Source organism: Pipistrellus hanaki (genome assembly GCF_964339955.1).
Source record: "Pipistrellus hanaki genome assembly, chromosome: 8".
In the NCBI taxonomy this organism is placed as follows: Eukaryota; Metazoa; Chordata; class Mammalia; order Chiroptera; family Vespertilionidae; genus Pipistrellus; species Pipistrellus hanaki.
The window spans coordinates 75,515,640-75,537,881 of record NC_140510.1 but is presented as its reverse complement, the minus strand read 5'-3'; the positions used below and the strand labels follow the sequence as shown (position 1 = coordinate 75,537,881).

Below are 22,242 nucleotides of genomic sequence, written 5' to 3'. Positions count from 1 at the left end.
TTTCAGAAGGAAGAGAGGAGAGGGTATGTGTGGGAGAAGAGGGTGGGAAAGAGATCAACCAAAGGACTCATATGCATACATATTAGCATAACCAATAAACACAGACAGTAGGCAGGTGAGGGCATGTGCTGGGAGGTCGGGGTGGCTGGGGAGAGGTCAACTGGGGAAAAAGGGGACATATGTAATACTTTAAACAATAAAGAATAAAAAAATAAATAACACACACCAAAAAAAGGAAGAAGGAAAAGCGGAAATGTGCTAAGGTAATCATTTCCCTCCCCCAAGAAAACACTGAGAGGTATTTTCAGTTGCTGAATATCAAATGTTTATTATTTAGTTTTCTACTACTGCTAGAATCCATTTCATAAGCAGCTCCTCTTAAAGCCAGCTTTTATTTCACAGAAATTGTATCCTTCCGCACTTCACTTTGAAATGTGCCATGCTGAGAATGGGGGTGCTTCAGGGCACAGCTTGGGCAACCATGCCACATGAAGGGTCTCCCCACCTTGAGCCTCCTCACAGAAAGCTGCCAATACCTTAGGAAACACCTCCTCAGAGTCAGCCAGGTTGTTGGAGTCAGCTGGAAACAGAGAACGCCATACTTGATTCAAATTACAAATTCAGTATTGTACTGTACAAATCCAGCATTACACATGCTTAAAATAATATAAGCATGCCTAATGACAAATCAGATCTCAGTTTTTAAAAAAAATAAACTATAAGCAGGCAACGACACATACTAAAGCTACCATAACATCATTTTTACCTATAGTTAAAACTATTGTTGAATACGCACTGGCTGTTTCAGAAGTCTTTGTCACGCACACAGGAAGTAGAGAAAATATCCAGGCTAAGAGTGACCATGTTACACATATCTGAGAATCCCCCAACCAAATCTATCTTGAAGGGCCAGGCTGGCTTCCAAGTGGCATGGTTTCTAGGAGAGGCCATCGTGCTGATGCTTCTTCACAAATCCTGGGAGTACAAATGCAGGCTCACCCACTGTTGTCCCAGGATTATGTCAGCCTCTGAGGGCAACAGTGCCTGGTTGGCCCTCGCTCGGGGGAGTATCTCAAGCCGTGGAATTCCATCCAGGTCTGGATGGCTACTCCAGGCTGTTGGGGCTCATTTTAACCAGTGGAGCCCAGAGGCAGCAGGGCCGGAGTTTGAAGCTGAATAGATCATTGTCTCTACCCCAGGACTTTGATTACAAAAATAGCCTAGCTTGTAATTAATAGCACCTTGAAAACATAGGTAATGGTAGAAAACAGGATCATAAAATGAAGTCACTTTCCATTCTGGTCAATGTTTCCTACCACTAATACCAAGTCAAGAAAATATACCATTTTAATTGAATCTGGGGGAGGGGGGGGTGGAGATGTCTTTTTGGAGCAAAAATATTCTTGTAGGAAGAATATAGGTAAACCATATTCATCAGAATATATATATATATATATATATATATATATATATATATATGTATGTATTTTATGGAGCAGTAGAGGAAAAAATATAGACATAGCTCCCTCCTCAGAGTGTCTATCAAATAGTAGAAGTACTTTTAAAAGGAAAGTTGGGAGCAGACAGTATCTAAACTCTTGGTGGAGTGGCGGACTGGGGTTCAGAAGTTGGACAAGAAAGAGTACTGTGCACTAATGCATTAGTACAATATAGTCACACGTTGACACCTCAGAAATAAAATACCGACAGTTCTGAAGCAACTCCTCTACTGTCTGATTTAACAAGGGAAGCTCACCCTACAAGAAGAGGTAGTCTGTTCGTGGGTTGCGGACACATGCTGGCCGTCAGCTGCCTGTTTGCTTTGTAGGCTCAGTGCCCTTGGAGTATTCTAACAATGTTTGTAGATGTGTGTGTGTTTCACTGGCTAGAAGCAGATGTGAAAGTGACCCCATTCCAGCCAGGTCTGTTTGTTGGCACACATGACCCCGGCTTTCTGTAAAGTTGCTCTGAGGCAGTCTGTTACTATCCGTGTTCACTGATATAGTCACTGGTCCAGTTTGAACAAAGCTTCAGTAGAAGATGTATGTCGTCAAATCAAGCCGGACACTCCAGGGTCCAGGAAAGGAGGAATTCTTGCACTTCAAGTAGGCGGGAGATGGCCAACGTGGTTCATGCCTGGGTGCTAGAGAGTCCCAAGTTATGAGCAACATCTGTAACAAAAAGGTAGCATAAATTCTTTAAAAGCTCTCCATGTGCCAGTTCCCTTCCTCAAGCTTCCCCCCTTTTCTGCCTCTTATAATCACGTGCACACACACACATGCATATACACACCCACAGACACAACCCATCCAAACTTTTCTTTATCAGTCAAAGCCCAGCACCACTTCCACATTGTCCATACAGTTTTACTCGGCCCACTCTCAACTCCTATATAACAGATTGTATCTGAAATGTACACTTCGCAATTGCGTACTTCTGACACTAACACGTAACTCCACCCTCCGTGTAAACATATCATGTGTCCCGATGACAATTACAAACTGAAAACTAGGACTGTCTTGGGTCTTCCCTCCCTCTGTCCAGTACACTCAGCGCAGTGCTATTCACATGATAATCTTTCAATAAATATTTGACAGAGGTGCTGGGTCAGGCTCTGCTTAGAATTGGGTACGCGTAATGCTTTCAGAATACAGAGAAGGAAGGTCCTGCTTCCCCTCAAGAAGCTTACTCTCTGGCCATTTGCACAGTAATTTGTTTACATCCAATTGGAAGGGATATGCTAGGCTTGGTGGGTGGAACATGAAACCACCCACCTCTGATTTCAGCCTCAGGGGGTGGTCACCTCTGTGCATGCCCAGGGTTCTAGCACAAAAGCCCTTGGTGCATTTCTCTGCTTTTCTGCCTCAGGGCTTTCTCTGAAGACTTCTGAGCCACTCATCCCAAGCACAGCGCACAGTTTAGGGATGTGGAAGATTAAGGTGCTCTGTAGGCAACCCTAAACCAGGGCGGGTGGGAGCCATTGGATAATGCCCCACTTAGAGGAGACATCTGTACACTCCTCAGAGACTCTGTGGCCTCTAGCTGAGATCTCAGTAATGCAACCTTCATTTGTGTTTCCTCCTTACCTGTCTCACTCTCCTTGTTCCCTCACCCCTTCTTCTTGGGGCCACCTTCCACCTATATTACTTGCCCCCAAGACTCTGTCTCAGGATCTGTTTTAAGTGTTCCATACCAAAGCAGACACATTATTAAGAGCACAGAGATTAAGATAAATTATTTTTTAAATAGCAAAGTTATATGAAACACAAGCTCTTTGCTAGTGTCAAAGCTATGGTATCAATTTCTGAGTAATAAAGACACCCTGAGTACCAATAATTTCTTGCATCTGAAAAGTGAGATGGACTAAAAGAGCATTTAGCTCCCTTTCTATACTTTAATTCTATGGCAGATGTTTTGTGTGTTTCTTTAATATAAGTTCTTCACCACTGAGTTGTAGCAAAAATGCAATGGCTTCTGTCTCATCATATACCTCATATCACTGCAACCTCTAAAGCATAAAATTTACATTTTTCTACAATAGATGCTTCAACTTTTTTGAATGCTTCTCAACTTAATTACACTCGAGTTAACAATGCTTAATTTGAATGGAAAAGGTCAAATTCCCACCTAACTGGCCTTCTGTGATATATCCAAGTTCTTTAAACTTGCACATTTTAACAATATCTTCACCAATTCCTCATTCTTTCTCTTGGTAACACAACCCAGATCTCTCTTCCAAATCTGTCTAAAATCTCCATGTATCTACATATCTCCCACAATGCCTCACTTAGATTTTTGCACTTAATTGATATTCAGTAAATCTCATTGTATGACTTAATGAACTTCTTTAACAAGAGAGGCTTTGAATAACCTCAATTTTTAAAATATCAATTGGAAAAGTTATTTGATACAACAGTGATTTATAAACTTGTTTGTTTAATTTTAATAGTAGTTTATAACCTTGTTTATTTTCAATACCCTGGAGAAAAACATAAAATCAGGTAAAAATAAGAGTTAATTTTTTCACAGAAAATAGGAAAAGTCAGACTTAGAGGCATTATTCCTCCCTTTAAAATCATAAATTAAGCCCGGTGTGGCTCAATGGTTGTGCATGGACCTATGAACCAGGAGGTCAGGGATCAATTCCCAGTCAGGGCACATGCCCAACCAAGGAGTGTGGAGGACGCAGCTGATCAATGACCACATCTCTCATCATTGATGTTTCTATCTCTTTCTCCCTTTCCTTTCCTCTCTGAAATCAATAAAAATATATTTTTTAAAAATCATAAATGAAAATTCCAGGCTTACTATGAAGACAGCTCTTCTCTTCCCGAAGCCCTAAAAGTTGCTGTACCTTTGATCCCAGGCTTCTTTGCCGTGTTCACCGCTGCCATGAACATGTACTCACTGTTCGCATCGTGCACACTGGCTTGATGCTTCTGAAAGAGAAAGTCAGACAACAGGTTGGTCATCTGCTCTCTCCCATCTCCATCCCTGTTTTTGTTTGTTTGTTTGTTTGTTTGTTTTTGGTTTATTTGTTTACTGTTTTCTATTCTTTGTCGGACTGGTATGTGACAAATGTTATAATGGGACTTAGGGTCCTGGCTTTCAACTAAGTAAGAGAACAAAACGAAAAGGGCTTTAAATAAAGAGCTGACTTCCTCATTTTGGCCTTTATTGTCTTCCGTAGAATTAGATCATGGGCTTTATCTCATTCCTCTTCATTCTTTATCTCCTTTTTTCATATTCCATTTGGCACAAATATACCCACTGCTACACGTGGGTATTAGCAGACTTGCATCATATTCAGGGAGGTATAAGTTCTTTGAGAAGGTGTATTGCAAAAGGCTAAAAAGAATATTCTCAGCACAGATTTTTGTTGTTGTCATTATTGTTGTTGTTTTATCATTCTGCATAGCTTTTCAGTGGTTTTTCATAAAAAAAATAAGGAGCCCTAATAATTTACCATGGAAACAAGCTAGCCATTTACTTCTCAGCTACTACTGGTACCTTATAAGATTTTATTACTGATTATTTCTTAATTAGCCAATGGAGTAAAATAGAACAGTTTCATCTTTGTCCCGACTCTTAGGAAGCTTAGGATAAAATGTGCAGCCCACATTAAATAATTTTTAAAAGCAAGAAGCATCAATTTTTATGTTTTTACCTTCCTCCTGACTTTTTGTCTTTTATGGGCTTCAATTATCTCATATTTGTTAACATATCTCTTTGTAAGCCATTGAATAAGTTTTGAAATGAAGCAGTTGTAAAGCTTAGTTTAGTTAGTAGGTATATCTTGAGAGAAAAAAATATATAGTCTTCCTGTTGATCCATGTACTCTGATAAGAGTAATATGTACTTTGATGAGTAAGTTTCCACTGATGTTCCTAAGTAAAGTTGATTCAACAAAAGGTAGATATTGCTCACCTTATTTTTAAGCCAACAAAAAAATGTGCATCCAAAAATGAAGACGACACCAAAAGCTGCACATCCTATCGGTAGCCAGAACTTCAGCTGGCAACAAAACTGTGATTCTGGGTTAGAAAAAAAGAGATGTTAAGAACAAATTCTAAAAATCAAATCTCTTTCAGGGCTGAATCCCAAGGTGGTTTTTGTTTTGTTTTTTTTAAATGTAAAGAACGATTTAATCAAATGAGCTTATCTTCATTCATTGCAACCATAAACCCAGTAAATAGTAAAACATCATTTTAGTATTATAACCAGGATCCAAAAACTAAAACCTAAAAGACTGTAAGCACAAATATGTTTACAAATGGGACTAATAAAAAAGACTTTTCTATCTATACTTTTGCAAAAGAATAAGTAGAAAAAAGTAATGACTTAACACTGTTCTTTTTAGTCATCTCACTGAATTCTGCAAATTCAGCAAAAACCCACAGCCTTATGTGAATAGAACTAATAGTCATTAACCATGGGTTTGGATATTTGTCTACATTTTTCCTGATTTTTGATGGCATATGTGTTTTAGTTATTTTTTCATATTTTTATTGATTTAAGAGAGGAAGGGAGAGAGAGAGGTAAAAACATCAATGATGAGAGTCATTGATTGGCTGCCTCCTGCATGCCCCACTGGGGATTGAGTCTGCAATTCAGGATTTGCCCTGACTGGGAATCAAACTGCGACCTCTTGTGCACAGGTCAAACCACTGAGCCATGCCAGCTGGGCAATGGCATATTTGTTTTAGAGACAGCATGATCTATTTCTAACTCAGCAATCTACATTATCAAATGGCATATTACTGATTAATATCAATTATTATTAATAAACTAGAGACCTGGTACATAAAATTCGTGCATTGGGGGTGGGGGGTATCTCAGCCCAGCCTGCCCCCTCTCACAATCTGGGAGCCCTCAGCGGGGATCAGGCCTAAGCCACAGTCTGGCCTCCCTCTGCAGGAGGTGACCAGGCTGATCAGGGGAAGGTGCCATCCCCATCACCCCACTGCTGCTGCCACTGCCAGCCACCACAGCTGCCAAGGTATTTTCATCAACATGGACTCCAGTCCCTTCACCATGAAAAATGACAACTTTCTTTAGGCATTTTCAAGATGTGTCTTTCATAGGATATGTTTCCATTGATTTTTAGAGAGCTTGGAAGAGAGAGGGAAAGACAGAGAGAAACATCAATGTGAGAGGGACACTTTGATTGGTTGCCTCCTGCATGAGCCCTGGCGTTGGCCATGGTCAGGGAGGAGCCTGCAACCTAGGTACATGCCCTTGATCAGAATCCAACCAGACCCTGTAGTCAGCAGGCTGAGGCTCTATCCACTGAAACAAACTGGCTTGAGCAGGATATGACATTTCTTAGCCCCTCAGCTTTCATTTTTTCCTCCAGGACTGAGGTGGAAAAACCCTAGATCACCTTCTTGGATTCTTATTACCCAAGTTATCAAGAATACTGCAAGTGGCGGTGTACAGGGAGCTTAGCCAATGAGTGGTCAGAAAAGGTATAAAAGGTGTTTTTCTCTGCAGCTCATACACAGAGGCCCCCCGTGTGTGTCTGCAGGGGTGGGGTCAAGCTCCAAGCTGTGCCATAGGCTGCTGTGAGCAGGCCCCCACCCCTGTGTGTGTCCACTGGGGGCCTGCTCCCAGCCATGCTGTGGTGGTTCAGAGCAGGCGCTCCTGTGTGTTGTGTCTCTGCTCTGGCCCGTCCCCATCTCCAGCCTCCCCTAGGCTGCTGGGGCTGAGGGTGGCACTCAGTCCCCTCCCATCCATCTGCATGCACAGCTGACTCCTGAGCCAGTCCATCCCAGCTAATTTGCATATTACCTCTTTTTATATATATATATATAGATCATTCCTTACATATTTTCATCATAATTGTCATCAATTGCACCTAAATGAACTCCAACCCAAAATATACTTATTTTTTTTCATTAGCAAAAAAAAGTTGTCAAAATGCATATGTATATTTACATCCAGAAGATGAAAACAATATCTTACCGTAAATATGCAAATATTCGCTCTTGATCTGCTCTCGAAAAGGAGGAGGATCAAAAATTGATAGTTTGCAGGAGTAATAGCTGTCATGAGAACTGTCCAAGTTATTCAGAAAGTAAGAGACACTGTTATTGGATGGTTGACAGGATTCCAAACTCTGTTCGGATATGGTGTTTCCTTTCTTTGTCTTACTGAAATCACAAATTATTTGCGTCCCTTTCATCAACTCCATTCTAAATTGCTGGACATCCTCATAGCATTTGCATAACATTTGTACACCTCCATTGTGAAATGTAAATATTTTAGACTGGGCAAAATCGATTTTTTCTGGATAAAAAGGGGAAAAAAACAACATTTTAGGAATAGGTTGCCCTAATAATTATATTTGAATACAAAAGTAATCTCTTCATAAAGTCACCTCTATTGTATAAAAATGGAAAAAAAAAACTTCACAACAATAAAGAACATAATAGTTAAAACTGTGCCCTAGAAGAACCCTAAACAGAAGCTTGTTTGTCATATATGAATATATAATATGCAGCATATTAGACAATATATTTACAGAGTATGAATGAAACAGATATGGTTCCTGACCTTTGGCAACTTCCATATTGGAAAAAGATGGTTAACAAATAAATATGTAGTAATGCACCATGATTTGTGTAAGGTATGGAGAACTAATTGAATGAAGGCGGTGATACTGGTTCTAATTTTTATTGTAAAATCAAAAAATGCCACTTTTTGGCTGGTGTGGTTCAGTGGTTAAGCATTGACCTATGAACCAGGAGATCACGGTTCGATTCCCAGTCAGGGCACATGCCTAGGTTGTGGGCTTGATCCCCAGTAGGAGGCATCCAGGAGGCAGCCAATCAAAGATTCTCTCTCATCAGTGATATTTCTATCTCTCTCTCCCTCTCCCTTCTTCTCTGAAAGCAATAAAAATATTGTTTTAAATAAGAAAATGCCACTTTGAGGAAATTATTTTTAATATTGAAATTGAGGGAGGATTTACACTTAGTCAAACAAGGAGAGTTTTGGGAAGATATTTTGAGAATGAAACAGTTAAGAAAAAATTTTTAAAAGTACAATAGCTTACACTAAAAATAAGTGATAATATTTAAATATACATTGATAGTATACTCTCTTGCTAAAATGTAAAAGAACAGATGCATCATTTTCAAATGATAGAAATGTGTGTCTTCTCAGAACCTCATCCAATAAAAACTAAATTAAGGTCTGATGAAAAAGGTAAGGACCCAAATATTTATTTACTGTTTCATTTTTTAAAATTAATTTTAATCTTCTAGGAAGACAAAGTTGTCTTTGAGAGCTACATAGGAATCACAGAAGGAGGAGACTGAGATGGTTTTGGCCTAGCTACAGATTCTGAGTTATTAGATTACTCAGCTCAGCCTGCACCCTTTTGCAGGCTGGGAGCCCTTGGGGGATGTCCAACTGACAGCTTAGGCCTGGCTTGTGGCTGAGCAGCACTGACCACCAGGGGACAGCTCCTGCATTGAGCACCTATACCCTGGTGGTAAGTGCACATCATAATGACCTGTCATTTTGTCATTTGGTCAATTTGCATATTACTCTTTTATTATATAGGATAAGTTCAAACTGCGCATTGCCTTCCTTTTTTTCTTCTTCCTTTTTTTTAAATGTGAGAAAGTTTTATGCTGAAATTGTTTTGGGAAAATATTATCATGAAAGTTTTCTACTTGTTTTAAAATCTCTATATTCTGAAACGTTTGTATATTTTTGGGTTTTTTTTTTCCATCCATATACATACTTGTTTTATATAGCAAACATATTATTTTGTTTTTCTCCATTGTCCTTTAAGGATATATCATAAATGTTCCATTTTGACATAGTCATAATAATTATCCTTTTTATGGTGGTATAAAGGGCCATAATGTTAATCTATCATAATTTGTTAAAGCATCTACTAATGCTGAAAGAACTGCTCCAATTTATAATGTGATTGGCATTAGGCAGGAGGATTCATTTACTAGGACTCTACTTGCACAAATTTTATTTAAAATTTTACTTAAGATTTTTTATTAATTTTATTTAAGGTTTGCCACAGTTACTTATTTTTCTTAATATATGCAGGCTTCAATGCAAATCTGTCATATTACTTGGGAATAGATTTTCAACTTGGGGTTTGCTTGTGAATATACACACAGGTATTCTAGCTTTCAGTATGGCAGTCCAGGTTGTTCAAAATCACCTCATACCCCAACAACTAAAATGCTGAATAAAATGTCTTGAAATATTATTAAAAGAGAGGAAAGTAGTTTAAAAGTACTAGGTTAAACTTGAAGAACCAGAACTCAGAGATATAAGCAGAGTTTAGGAGCTACTTTTACTCTGAAAGCACTTGCTGTTCTCCCAGATTCAAACTTTTGTTTTCCTGTTTCAACTCCCAGAGTGTGAAAAGTGAGAAATCTAGTAGGAGATCTTTTACTCAATAAGCTGGGATCCCAAAAGGTTACATCCTTGGAGTACAGGTAAACCAGAAGTAAACCAGCCCTCATGCAGATTATAAACCACCTTTGAATCTCTTCAGTGGTCTATCTCAATTCTTACATTTTGTTTAAAGTGATTTTGGATTATTATTACCCAGAGGCTTTAGAAAATAAAAATGCAAACTATTCCAGGAAGAAAAAATTTACATCTCAGGCCTCACATCATATTTACAAATAATAATTAAATACAATGACAAACACACTATAAAAAAATAATCAGACACAAAGGGAAACATAACAGAAACAACAGACTACAAAAACAAATCTACAAACAATTATATATTTGAATTATCAGACCCACAAAATAAAACAATTGAGCTTACTATGTTTAAGGAAACAAAAGACAAAGTTATAATAATAATATCTGCAGAGCATAGAAAATTCAAAAAAGATAAACTAATTTGAAAAAAAACCACACACAACAACTAATACTGGCAAAAACCACACAGATTAAAAACTCAGTGGAAAGATTGAGTATGAAAGGTAAAGAGAAAGCTGATAAACTGAAAAAATAGGCTAGAAAATTTATTCACAGTGCAGTCATAATCCACAGATTCAAGAATCCCAACAAATCACTAGCAGGTATTTGCAAAATATTTACATCTACACATAGCATAATGAAAATCCTAAAAGCAGAGAGAGAGAGAGAGAGAGAGAGAGAGAGAGAGAGAGGGAGAGAAGAAGAAGAAGAAGAAGAAGAAGAAGAAGAAGAAGAAGAAGAAGAAGAAGAAGAAGAAGAAGAGGAAAAAGACTGATTATCTTCAAAGAAGCACCTATTAGATTGACAGGTGATGTTGCAACAAACATAAAAGCCATGATACAGTGAAATTGTGTCTTATATCTTCAACGTGGTGAAAGAAACCACCTATAAACCTAGAACATACTGTCTAGAAGGACAGTAACTTAAAATTTTGATAAGTGAAGTATGCATGTTATGATAATGACTAAAAGGATAGATAGAAACAGAATATATAACCTCAGTGAATATCACAAAGTTCAGTCTAAAAGGGGAGAAGAGTTGGAATAGTTGACATCAGGAAGGAAAATACAGGCATGGAAGACTTCTATGTGCTGACAATGTTTTATTTCTTAATGTTTGTGGTTGTACGAATGAGGTAGTATGCTTTATAACTTACTCATGGACAGAACATTTATATTTGCTCACTTTTCTTTATAGATGTTTTGTTCTAGAATTAAAATTTTTAAAGTATAGAAAAACAATGCTTAGTTCATTTTTAAAATAGAGGGAATAATATAAGCTAAGGGGAAAGAACCAATAGCATGAGTATAGATGAAGTCTGTATTATATGAAAATGAAAGTTGTTTTGCTTGGGGACTTACTTGTCTGAGTAAAGTATGTGCTACTATTGTTTTGATGCTTATGTCTCTACTGCTCTACTGTCTGCTGTAGAAGATAAAAGCAGTGGGCTGGTTCCTTTAGAAATAATCATAGTAAATCTCCCAGGGACTTTACAATGGCACTAAGTAAACCACAAAGACATCTTGGAGTAAAAGTTTCTGCAGCCACTGAGTGCACAAACAGACATAAATGCATTGCTCTCTATTTCTGAAGATGATTTTGTCATCATATTTTTCCCCTTTTGTGTTCACACAAAATGGTTGACAGTACAAGATGGAAGAAGTCCAATTCAGTGGTTCCCAAGGAAACCAAAAGCAAATTCTGGCTCTGGCATTAGCAAGCCTCTGTGACTAGAGTACCTCTCTTGACTTCAGTCTTTTCACCTGTGAAAGGATTAGTGTCATGGTTATGGTTAGGGTTAGGAAGTTAGAAAACATCTTAAAGTTTTCCCTAACTACTAGTCTCCATGGATCCAGGACCAGAACATACCATCTGAGGCTGCAAATAACCAAGAAAGCTATTATTTTGTTGTTGGGTCTTCCAGAGAAGAAATCATATTCCCATAGACCCCTCTCTGCCCAGCATCTTAGTGGGCTGTTTCAGGGTGTTGGGAAAAATATAAATGAATGAGACTATCTTATTTGCCCATAAAAGTATTTTGGTAGGGCTAGAAAGACTATCTCAAGTTTTCTTGAGTGACAGTGCCAAGGGTTTGTGCCTTTGACATCAGAGGAGTAAGTGGAGATATGCTCCTAAGTGTCATTTCTACTGGACATGCTTACTTTTTTTATTTTATCATAATTCATGTAAAAATTACTGGTCACCTCTTTATTATCAAACTAGAGGCCCAGTGCAGATTCATGCACTGGATCCCTTGGCTGGCCTGTGGAAATTGGGCTGAAACCAGCTCTCTGACATCCCCTGAAGGATCCCAGATTGCAAGAAGGTGACTCACCCTGGAATTTGGCTCCCTCCTTTCTGGTTCAGGTGTGTTACCCAAAAACTACAGCTGCCAAGTCATTACATCTCTGAGCTCCTGCATGGAGCATCTGCCCCTTGGTGGTCAGTGCATGTCATAGCTACCGGTCAGATGGTCAAATGGTCAAATGATTGCTTAGGCTTTTATATATATAGATGTAGTGATAAACAGCCTGACTTAAGTTTCTACATATTCAGTGCTTAAGTTCTCCATCTGAAAAACCACTTGGTAAATCTGTTTGCAATTTGAATGGTTTCAACTAAAGAAACTAGGTATGGCATTTAATGGATTGCTTCATAATTATTTTGGCATCTACAGAACAGATATGCTCAAATACCTAATCACAAATTCTCTTAATCTTTGGTGACATTTGAAAAGCAGTATCAAAAAGGATAGTTACAACTATCACCAAGACTCAAGTATTTAATGGATAGATAGACACTTTAAGGAAAATCTGTGCATTATTTTATACAACAAGAGAAGAAGCTAGAATGTTTTCTTCACTCTCCCTGGATGTTTTTATCTCCAAGTCTAATTAATATCCAACCAACATTTTTATAGCCAGTGCTTGGGTGTCATTTCTGCTTGATCAGTTCCTCTGCCACATCAATAATTAAAAATTGCAAGTGTCCCCTTCACCAATCTCTTTCATCTTGCCCTTTGTTCCTTTCTCTCATGCTTGAATTTTCTCCAGATACCAACTCAGACAACTGACGGCTTAGGCAGTTTAGATTGTCTATAAGGTCACATAACTTCTTGGGTGCATGAAATATTTGGGGTTTAATTTAAGATTGGAGTGCCACTAGCAACAACCAAGGGAAGGGTTATGGAAGCAGGGAGCCATATGATGCTAAACGGTGTTCACCACAGTCTGAGTCTTATAAGACCACTGTTAAAATCTGTCTATTGGGAAGAAAGTCTAATTTCCTGTTTCATGCCCAGTAGAATGTACTATTCACTTCTCCATCTAAACTACAACTGTCCAAACCAGCATCATCTATCCCTGGGACTATAAGAGCTTCCTAACTCTCCGTTGTCATTCTTTCCCACTTACCATCCATTTTCCTCAAGGAAACCAGTATGATTTTCTAACACACAAAATTGGATAGTGCCATTGCCATGCCTGTATCTCCCAAGTTCATAAAGATGTATTTAGATGATTAATGATTCTCTTGTCTTTTTTATGTCTTTAGAGGGAAGGTCAGGTTTAAATCTGGTTGGTTATTAGGACCGCCAGAGTTCACAGTCATTATATTTGTCCAATGTGCAGGGGCTCTGGGACCAATGAGTATTCTAACACACCTAGATGTCTCATAACCACAGCATGTGAGTGATTTCTGCTACAATAGCCATGCTATATCTTTTAGCATTTAATACATTATTAAAAATAGGAATATGTTCTCTTGAATCCTGGTAAGGAGTCTTAAAAATTTGGTTATTAATTCTTAGTTTTTTTGTTGATATTGTATCTATTTACTTCTTGTTGGTATTCTCGGATTATAAATACTGTAGAGCAGTGTGCCTTTTTCATTTCATGGCACACATAAACTAATTACTAAAATTCTGTGGCACACCAAAAGATATATTTTTTGCCAATCTGACAAAAAAAAAGTTAAATTTTGACTCATTCACACTGGATGGCTATTGTTATGTTGGCTTTTGTCATTTTTTGTTTGTTTGTTTGTTTGTTTTCACAATCTAAGGGAAAGAAGTCAATGTCCCTGACTAAATAGTCAGATATTGCACATTTTAAAGATTCTTGGGGCACACCAGCTGAAAATCACTGCTCTAAAGAACAGGTACTATATCTTCTTAATCATGTTGACTACATGTCTGTAGGGCACAATCTTTTCCCAAGAGGTTCAAACCTGTTAACTGCTGCTAACTATGATTTGTATAATATTACTATTGATATCCATGGACTAATGTTTTCAAGAGAAAAAACAGAATCTTTATATTAGGTGACCTTTCTTTAGGTTTTCAATTTTTTTCAGATAAAAGCATTTGCATCTTTGTTTTGGGGAGCTGTTAAGAAAATTTTCTGAAGAAAAATGTATTCACCTGGGAAACGTTTATTTGCAAGTTGATTCATTTAATATCTAAACTATTTCATTTCTTCAGTATAAGACAGTCTTGTCTGAACCCATCCTGCCAGGACTCTTTGTAAGCAGTTGTACTATCCCCGGTTGAAAATCTTTTGACAAAAACATTCAGAAAATCCACACAGTGCAGGGATGTGAGACAAATCAGCAATTTGACTTTGTTCTCCTTAGCTCAGACTTCTAACCACAAACCTCCCAAAGGTGTCAGGGTGATAGAAAGATAAGATCTCCTGAGTTCACATTATTGATAGTGCTTATTAAACACATTTTCTTTAATCAAACCATGATAAGCTATAGCTGAGCACAGCACAGGAATGTGACATAGAGGCAAGTTCTAAAAATTGCAACGTTTATTTTTAGGCTTCTGTTACATTTGATCTTTTACTAAGAAATTCTAAAAATGTGCTTTCTAACACTTTTTTTTTTCTCCTTTCATAAAAGCATTGTCACTTCTTATGAGTTCTACTAGCTAAAAATTTAATACATAGATCATTTCTATATTTGTATTATTATTCAAAGGCACCCATAAGTGATTGAAATCAGTAAGAAGAGTAGGCAAAAAAACTAAATCCAAACACTTAACATTAACTAGGGAAAAGGCCAAAATGTGGAAAAGGAGGAAATGTAAAATAAAAAATAAACAAACACACACACACACACACACACACACATACACACACACACGAGATGTGAATTGTTTGTATGCTCCATACTCTCCAAGGAACTTTGTACTGGGGAATAAAACAAGCCTTGTCCTCTAAGTCAAATGAAAGATTAATTTTCTTCTAGTAAAAACCGATTTTCTTCACGAAAATTGAAAAATCCCAGAGGTGATATAAAACTTTGCAGCAAATACTCACTAAGTAATTAATTTGCAAACAAGTTATTTCTTCAGTTATTTCATTGCCATTGATTTGAAATTGTCCTCCTAGGAAAATCACATGAGATTAAAATAGACCCAACTCTCTTCCAGGGGGAGGGAGAGAGGGTTTTGTCAGTACTCTCGAATATCCACATACTTCGCTTCCTTCAACTGCTGGGCAAAGCCCTTAGGGCACGCAGACAAGGTGTTCACTGGGTGAACTTGCTCACATTTAAGGATCCACTGACACACCTTTTTCTCAAGCCCTGGCTCCAGGGAATGTTTCCCATTTCCTTTCAACATCTCCACCTGGAAATCCCCTGACACCCCAAAATTAGCATTTCCAAACTGAATTCAATATTCACTCACAAACCCCAAAACCTCATGCTTTGAGGGAGTCACTTGTCCAACTCTCAGAAACTCAGAGTCCTCCTATTCCTCCCCCTCTGACTCTCCTAATCCAATTGGTCACCACAGCTCAAGGATGTCTTTTGAATCCCATTGTTTACCTCCCCTCCCATTCCCAATCCAGGTCTTTCAATGTCTTCCCTCGTCTGTGAAAGCATTTTCTTGACTGTCTTTCTCAATAGCAGTCTCTCTCCTCTTGAGTCTCTTCTCCAAGTTGCTCCCAAAATTGTATTTCCAAAAAGCATTTCACTCCCCAGCTTAAAAGGTCCTATTGCATTGTTGCTTACGACGTAAAAATAGTAAAAAATGTTTGCCATGACACAAAATTCTTTGACCATCTCAGACAGTATATTTAAGCCATACCAAAAATTTTGGCCATTCTTTTTACATTGTTACTTCCATTTCCATAGACTAGGGTATCCTATTACCCCTTTATCTGCCTAGAGAAACCCTCATTCATTCTTTAAGAATCATTTTGAATTTGTCCCTTCTCCCACAAAAAAAAAAAAAAAAAAAAAAAAAACCTCTCCTATTTCTATTCTCTCAATAGTATTTTGTTTACACCAGTATATTTGTAATGCATATATGTTTAGAGCATAATTATTTTTGCCCATCTTTCTCATTTAACCATGAGCTTCACAAGAATAAGAACTGCTGCCCTGCCAGTGTGGCTCAGTGGTTGAGGGTCAATCTATGAACCAGGAGGTCACTATTTGATTCCCTGTCAGGGAATTCGGGCTTGCTTGATCCCCAGTAGGGGGCGTGCAGGAGGCAACCTCAATCGTGGATGCTTCTATCTCTCTCCCTCTCCCTTCTTCTCTGAAATCAATGAAAATATATTTTTAATAAAAGAATAAGGACTGCATCATGGTCCCCAAAATAATGCCAGGACCTGGAACATATTAGAAGCTCAATAATATTAAATGAATAAGTACATAGAAAAATATAGAGGATAAGCATGGTGGCAACTGTCCTGCAACAGGCTGAGCAGAGCAAGAAAGGCAGAGCAAGAGACCCTATTTACCATCAGAGGACACTGGTTTCCCAGTCCAAAGACAAAGATTCATAATGATGGGAAACTCAAGATTTTAAAAATCTTAGCTTGTTATATAGTTACTGGGCTTGGTAATCAATGCATGTAGAAAGCTATTGTTCCAGGGACTGGAATGTATGACTGGACCTGACCTGACTTGGGGAGGCCTGCCCGCAATTCGACCTCTGTGCCCCAGGAGGACTGCAAGGAACCAAGAGGGACCAAGACGATATCTGAGTCATGTGCTCCAGGGAGAGGACATCAGCCCCCCCAGGACACAGATGAAGAATCACCAGTCATCAGAGGAAGGGATGCCTGGAAAACCACCAGATTGCAGCTCTTATCTGAGTAACCATTTTCCCTGGATCCCAAACCCCTTACCAATTGTTTTCCTGAATCCCAAACGCTTTACCTACTCTTTTCTTCTCATAAAAAGGGTCAGCTTGAGATGAGCTGGGAGACAGAATGTAGGGTGTATAACACGCCATCTTCTCCGATCCCTGTCCACCTGAATAAAATATAAAGATTCAAGCCTTGTCGCTACTTATTGGTTCTGTTAGTGACAGGCAGCACGAACACAGGCCTTTCTGGTTTCAGTACTGAATGATTCCAAACCAGTCCTCTGAGGCTCAGTAGGTCTAGAAGTTATATAAATATCTAAGCTTTCAAAAGCTTCCAAAAATAACAGCAATAACTTACAAGCATGGAGTGTTTCTTATACACCGAGTACTATGTTAAATGCATTGCACGTATTTGTTGTTCATAACAGCCTTTTCAGTCAAATTGTCTATTTTTATCCTTGTTTTACAGATGAAGAAACTGTGGTTTTTAAATTACTGGCCCACGGTTATAGAGCCAATATATGGTAAAGCCATAATTTGGACTAAATAATAGGAAACCAGAGTCCACACTCTTAAAGAGCCACTTAGTGCAGTGGTCGGCAAGCCGCGACTTTCGAACCACATGCAGCTCTTTAGCCCCTTGAGTGTGGCTCTTCCACAAAATAACACGTGCCAGAGCGCACATACAGTGAAATTGCAACTTCGTGGCCCATGCGCAAAAGTTGGTTTTTGGCTCTCAAAAGAAATTTCAATAGTTGTATTGTTGATATTTGGCTCTGTTGACTAATGAGTTTGCTGACCACTGACTTAGTGCATTAGGCTAGATTTAGAAGGTATTTTCAGATATTTATTTTCCTTCAGGATATATTGGGTATATAATTGTCCCAAACACTTAAAGTAGTCACATTGGTGTCACATGTATGTTGTGATTGTAATTTCTTAGATATGAAATTATATATGCTTAACACTTGATCCTGCAAAGATGTCTAGATCTTTGCTGTAACAGGGTTTAAATTCATAATGATTATTCTGTCACCTGCCTGTAGAAATGTAAAAATATGAATTCACATATCCAAGAAACTCTCATCATATTTAAATAAGTGCAAACAGATACTACTATGAGATTTTTGCTTTGATCTATATAGTACAAAATGAAAAGAGTTTTAATCGTGAGGGCAATAGAGATGTTGGTGATGGTAGCATTGTTGAGTCATGGATGGACTTTTTTGGTGCTGAGCCCAAGGAGAATATAAACTTGTCTGCTAAATTCAAAAAAGTTACATTTAAACGCTCTTTAATGGATTATTGAAAGTCCCACGTCTATGTCAAATTGGCTCAAACAAAAGATTCTATCAGAACTGGTGGTTGACAGAATCAAAACTCTTGAGTCTGTCTTCCTCTTTTTTTAATTTAATTTTTTTATTTTTTATTATTTTTATTAAGGTATTATATGTGTGCATATCTTTCCATTGCCCCCCACTCTTTTTATTTTTGATATAAAAACTAGAAGGGACATTCAAGTTTTAAGGCTCCACATTGAACTAAAAAAAAAAAAATCAGCAGCAGCATATGAAGGTAACTCCAGGAGGTAGAAGCCTTCTATTTGTATTATATGCACATATGCACAAAAGAATTTAGTGTTCCAACAGAAAAAAGTCAGAAAAAATATTTTGTCAAAAAGTAACCAGTTATTTCAAGACTCCCACAGCCTTGCCTAAGGACAAAAACACTTTTGACTTATTTCCCTATTTGGCTTTAAATTTTTTTAAAATTTGTTTCTGTCTTTTATTTATTTGTTTTTAGTATCCAGTGTAGGAAAGGTCTTGCAAAATTTCATAGACCTAAAATGTGTGAAGTAGTTCTTTCTATAGACAGCCATGTTGGGATTCTGCTTCCCTTCCCAACCTCATCTTGCATCATCCCCCACGCCTCCCTTCTCTGTACGCAGGCACATTGCCTTCTTCCGGTTCCATGGCCTTACCTTATTCCTTCCTGCCATTGGGCCGTAGCACTTACTCTCCTCCCGGTATGGAATGTCCCTCACACCATTCTCCCCATTTACTCCTACTTGACCTTCACATATCAGTTTAAGTACCACTTCACACAAAAGACGTCAATGAACCGTGCTCCCCAATACCACCTCTACACCCACCCAGTCTAGATGGGCTTCTTTAATGTATTCTTTGACAGAACTGAGTTCTACCTGTAATTATCATTACTTCATGGGATTATATGATTAGTCCCTTTCTCCCAACCATTTATTTAGCTTCATGAGAGCAGGGGCTGACCTAGCTTTGCTCATCATTGTATGTACAGCAGCTAGCAGAGTACCTCCTGAATAGCAAGTGCTTGATACAATATGAATAAATTGATAAGTGAGTGAATGAATAAATACATTTAATTCTGAAGCTATTTGTTCATTGTTTGTGTCACTAAATGATTCCACTGGGTTGTAGAAAAACCGTAGTTACTAGATAAGCAAGTTGTCACAAACTGCCCTTGGGATTTATAAGTAGATCCTATTTCCTCATTCCTCGTTCTTCTTTACAAGAGCATTCCAGCCACCTTGAGCCACTGAAAGTCAAACATTTTGACGAATTTACTTTTGAGTGTGTGGTGTTTGTGTGTGTGTGTGTGTGTGTGTGTGTGTGTGTGTGTGTGTTTTAATTAGTCTATTTCTTTGTACCACTAAAACAATTTATTATTTCTAGATGAGGTTATACCTACTAAAAGAGGTGATTTCACTTTTAGTATTAATAGAATTCCCCAACTTAATATAATTTCACTTTTCTTTTCCCAGTCTCAAACACATGGCTCAGAGTTAAAGATAAAATAAATGTAATACTAAATAAAATGTACAGAGTAAGAAGCAGTAGGAACACATATATTAGTTCAGTTATAGATAGTATTATTTAAATTGTTTAAATATAGTCTGACATATGCCACTTGAGAGAAAGAATGAGAACTTCAGAACTATTACTTTTTTAATGTCTACAAGGGCTGGGGTGTGTGTTTACATCATCCACTACTCCTTGGCCTTTTAGAGGGTCTCTCACTCTTGGTGTTGAGAAAACTCTGTGGAGGCCTGGGCATTTCTGATAATAGACCACCCAGATAAGATTAAAACAAAAATCCTTTTTTTCAAAGTTCTTCCATTTCATTTTCTCCTTCAGAAATAATTCCCAGCCCAATATCAGGACTTTTCATTTTCATTCCATTGATACAAGTCATTCTGCCTTTCATCTTTCTCTGAGAATAGTAGGCCACTCTTCTACTTTATCCACTAAAAGGTAACTCCAAGCAGGTAATTAAAAACTTTAATGGACTGATGAAAACTTTTTCTTTATCTTAAAACATAATATCAAAGGAAGCAGTACAAACTCAATGCCATTAACAGTAATATGAGTGATAAATACCCTTAATCATCCATGTACATGGGCCCTTCTGCAATTGTTCTTACTTTCAAAAATATTTTTTTTCTATTTGATGGGTAAATTTTCTACCTTTGATTTTTCTTACTGTCACTTATTAAAGTTATAACCTAAGAAATATTCAATAGACCACTTACCTGTTAGAACTTCAACTTGGAAGTAGAAGAGAAAGAAATACCAAAGGTCCAACTTCATCTTTGGCAAGAACAGATAAAATCCTCTTCTATAGAGCTGAAAAAAATAACAGCAAAATTCATGTTCCTAGATGTTTTCTACTTGCTGGAAAGGAAGTGGCTTTGTGGGGGTTGATGCAGTGTCACACTTACCCTCAAGGCAAGGATGTGACTTTTTTTTAAATGTATCTTTATTGTTGAAAGTACTAAAATGTCCCCCTTTTGTCCAATGACCCCTCCACCCCACTCCCACCCACTTCTCTAGGCAAGGATGTGACTTTTAATTGATGACACTCAGTGGCTGTGCAAGGGGTATTATTGCTACTAGAGGGGTAAGCATAACTCGTGGATTGTCAATGATTTTGAGGACACAGGAAAAGTCTACCGTCACTCTGGTTCCAGTGAAACGAGTGAAAGAGACAATGCCTATTCTTTTCAGAACTACCCTCCTTTTCTGAAAAATAGATATTGGGATACCAGAATCTAAAAACGGACACAAGATGAATAACATATTTTGGCACATTTCTGTCTTCCATTTGCCTGAGAGATGGAAAGCCTTTGAAATAAGAAATAAATGGTATTACAGAAATGGAAATGAAGATATCTGAAAGAAGAGTAACATAGTAAGCTGAGAAATAATATTTACATGCCATTCATTGTTAATGATCATTTTCCAAAGGATGGAGTCAGTTTTAATCCAACATACGCCCTGCTCTGCATGTTACAAAGGAGTCTATGGAAACCAGGACTCTACATGTATAACCTCAGATAAAAGCAAGAAAATGGAAAAGCCTACCCATGATTTATCTATCCTTGTAAGGAGATAGAATAACCAATTACAACAGTAATAATAATATAAATAATAATATTTGCATGTGTACAAATTTTTTGTGTGAAAGAATACATGTTAATACAAAACATGTATAAAATTAAGTACAAAGTTGTATATAATATATTTAACATGCATAAAATATAATATAAATATAGCTAATATTTTTTACATTGTCTCACAAGTATTTCAGTGAATTAGTTGTGTATATTTATACAATATTATGCTTTATGCATTTATTAATCTATGTAATCCTTGTAACCATCTTATGAAATGGGAACTACTAATCACCCATTTTACAGATAAGGAAAACTGGGGCACAAGACTGTAAAGTACCTGGCCTACCCTGCATGATTAGTAAGTAACAGGGCTGGGAGGTGATGTGCCACTGGCTCCAGAGTCCTCAGTCTTAACCAAGCAGGTCGAACCATTAACCACTAATGCCAAGGCTTCTGAGAATACCATCCAGGGGGCTAGACCAGCTTCCGGAGGTTGAATCCATGCTGGGTTTCTGAGAAGTGACAGGGCAGAACCAACTCTTAGCCTGCAGAGGTGACATCCAGGTAAAGTTGGAATCCATTGGGCAGGGCAGCCAAGGTGTCAGTCTGAAATGTCCAGACTTTAAAGTAGAAGCCAGGTTTGGGGTTCTAGCCCTCATTACTACAGAAGAGTAATTAGGAGACTGGATCAGAGCCAAGGGGTTCCAAAGGGCAAGTAGGGGGCTGATTCTGC

At 37.9% G+C, this 22,242-nt stretch overlaps 1 protein-coding gene across 2 annotated transcripts; it reads right to left on the bottom strand.

The window, feature by feature from the left end:
- Window positions 1–311: 311 nt before the first annotated feature.
- ICOS (inducible T cell costimulator) lies at window positions 312–20,781 on the bottom strand. Of its 2 annotated transcripts, none has more exons than XM_084891953.1 (5): window positions 20,646–20,781; window positions 7,465–7,788; window positions 5,428–5,534; window positions 4,309–4,439; window positions 312–2,171 (listed from the first exon to the last, which is right to left on the bottom strand). In XM_084891953.1, coding segments are annotated over exons 1-5 (621 nt in total). In that variant the 5' UTR covers window positions 20,704–20,781; the 3' UTR covers window positions 312–2,170. The 2 variants fall into 2 exon arrangements, with proteins under 2 accessions (XP_084748079.1, XP_084748080.1); XM_084891954.1 differs by having other exon boundaries at window positions 4,355–4,439.
- Between the last annotated feature and the right edge of the window lie 1,461 nt (window positions 20,782–22,242).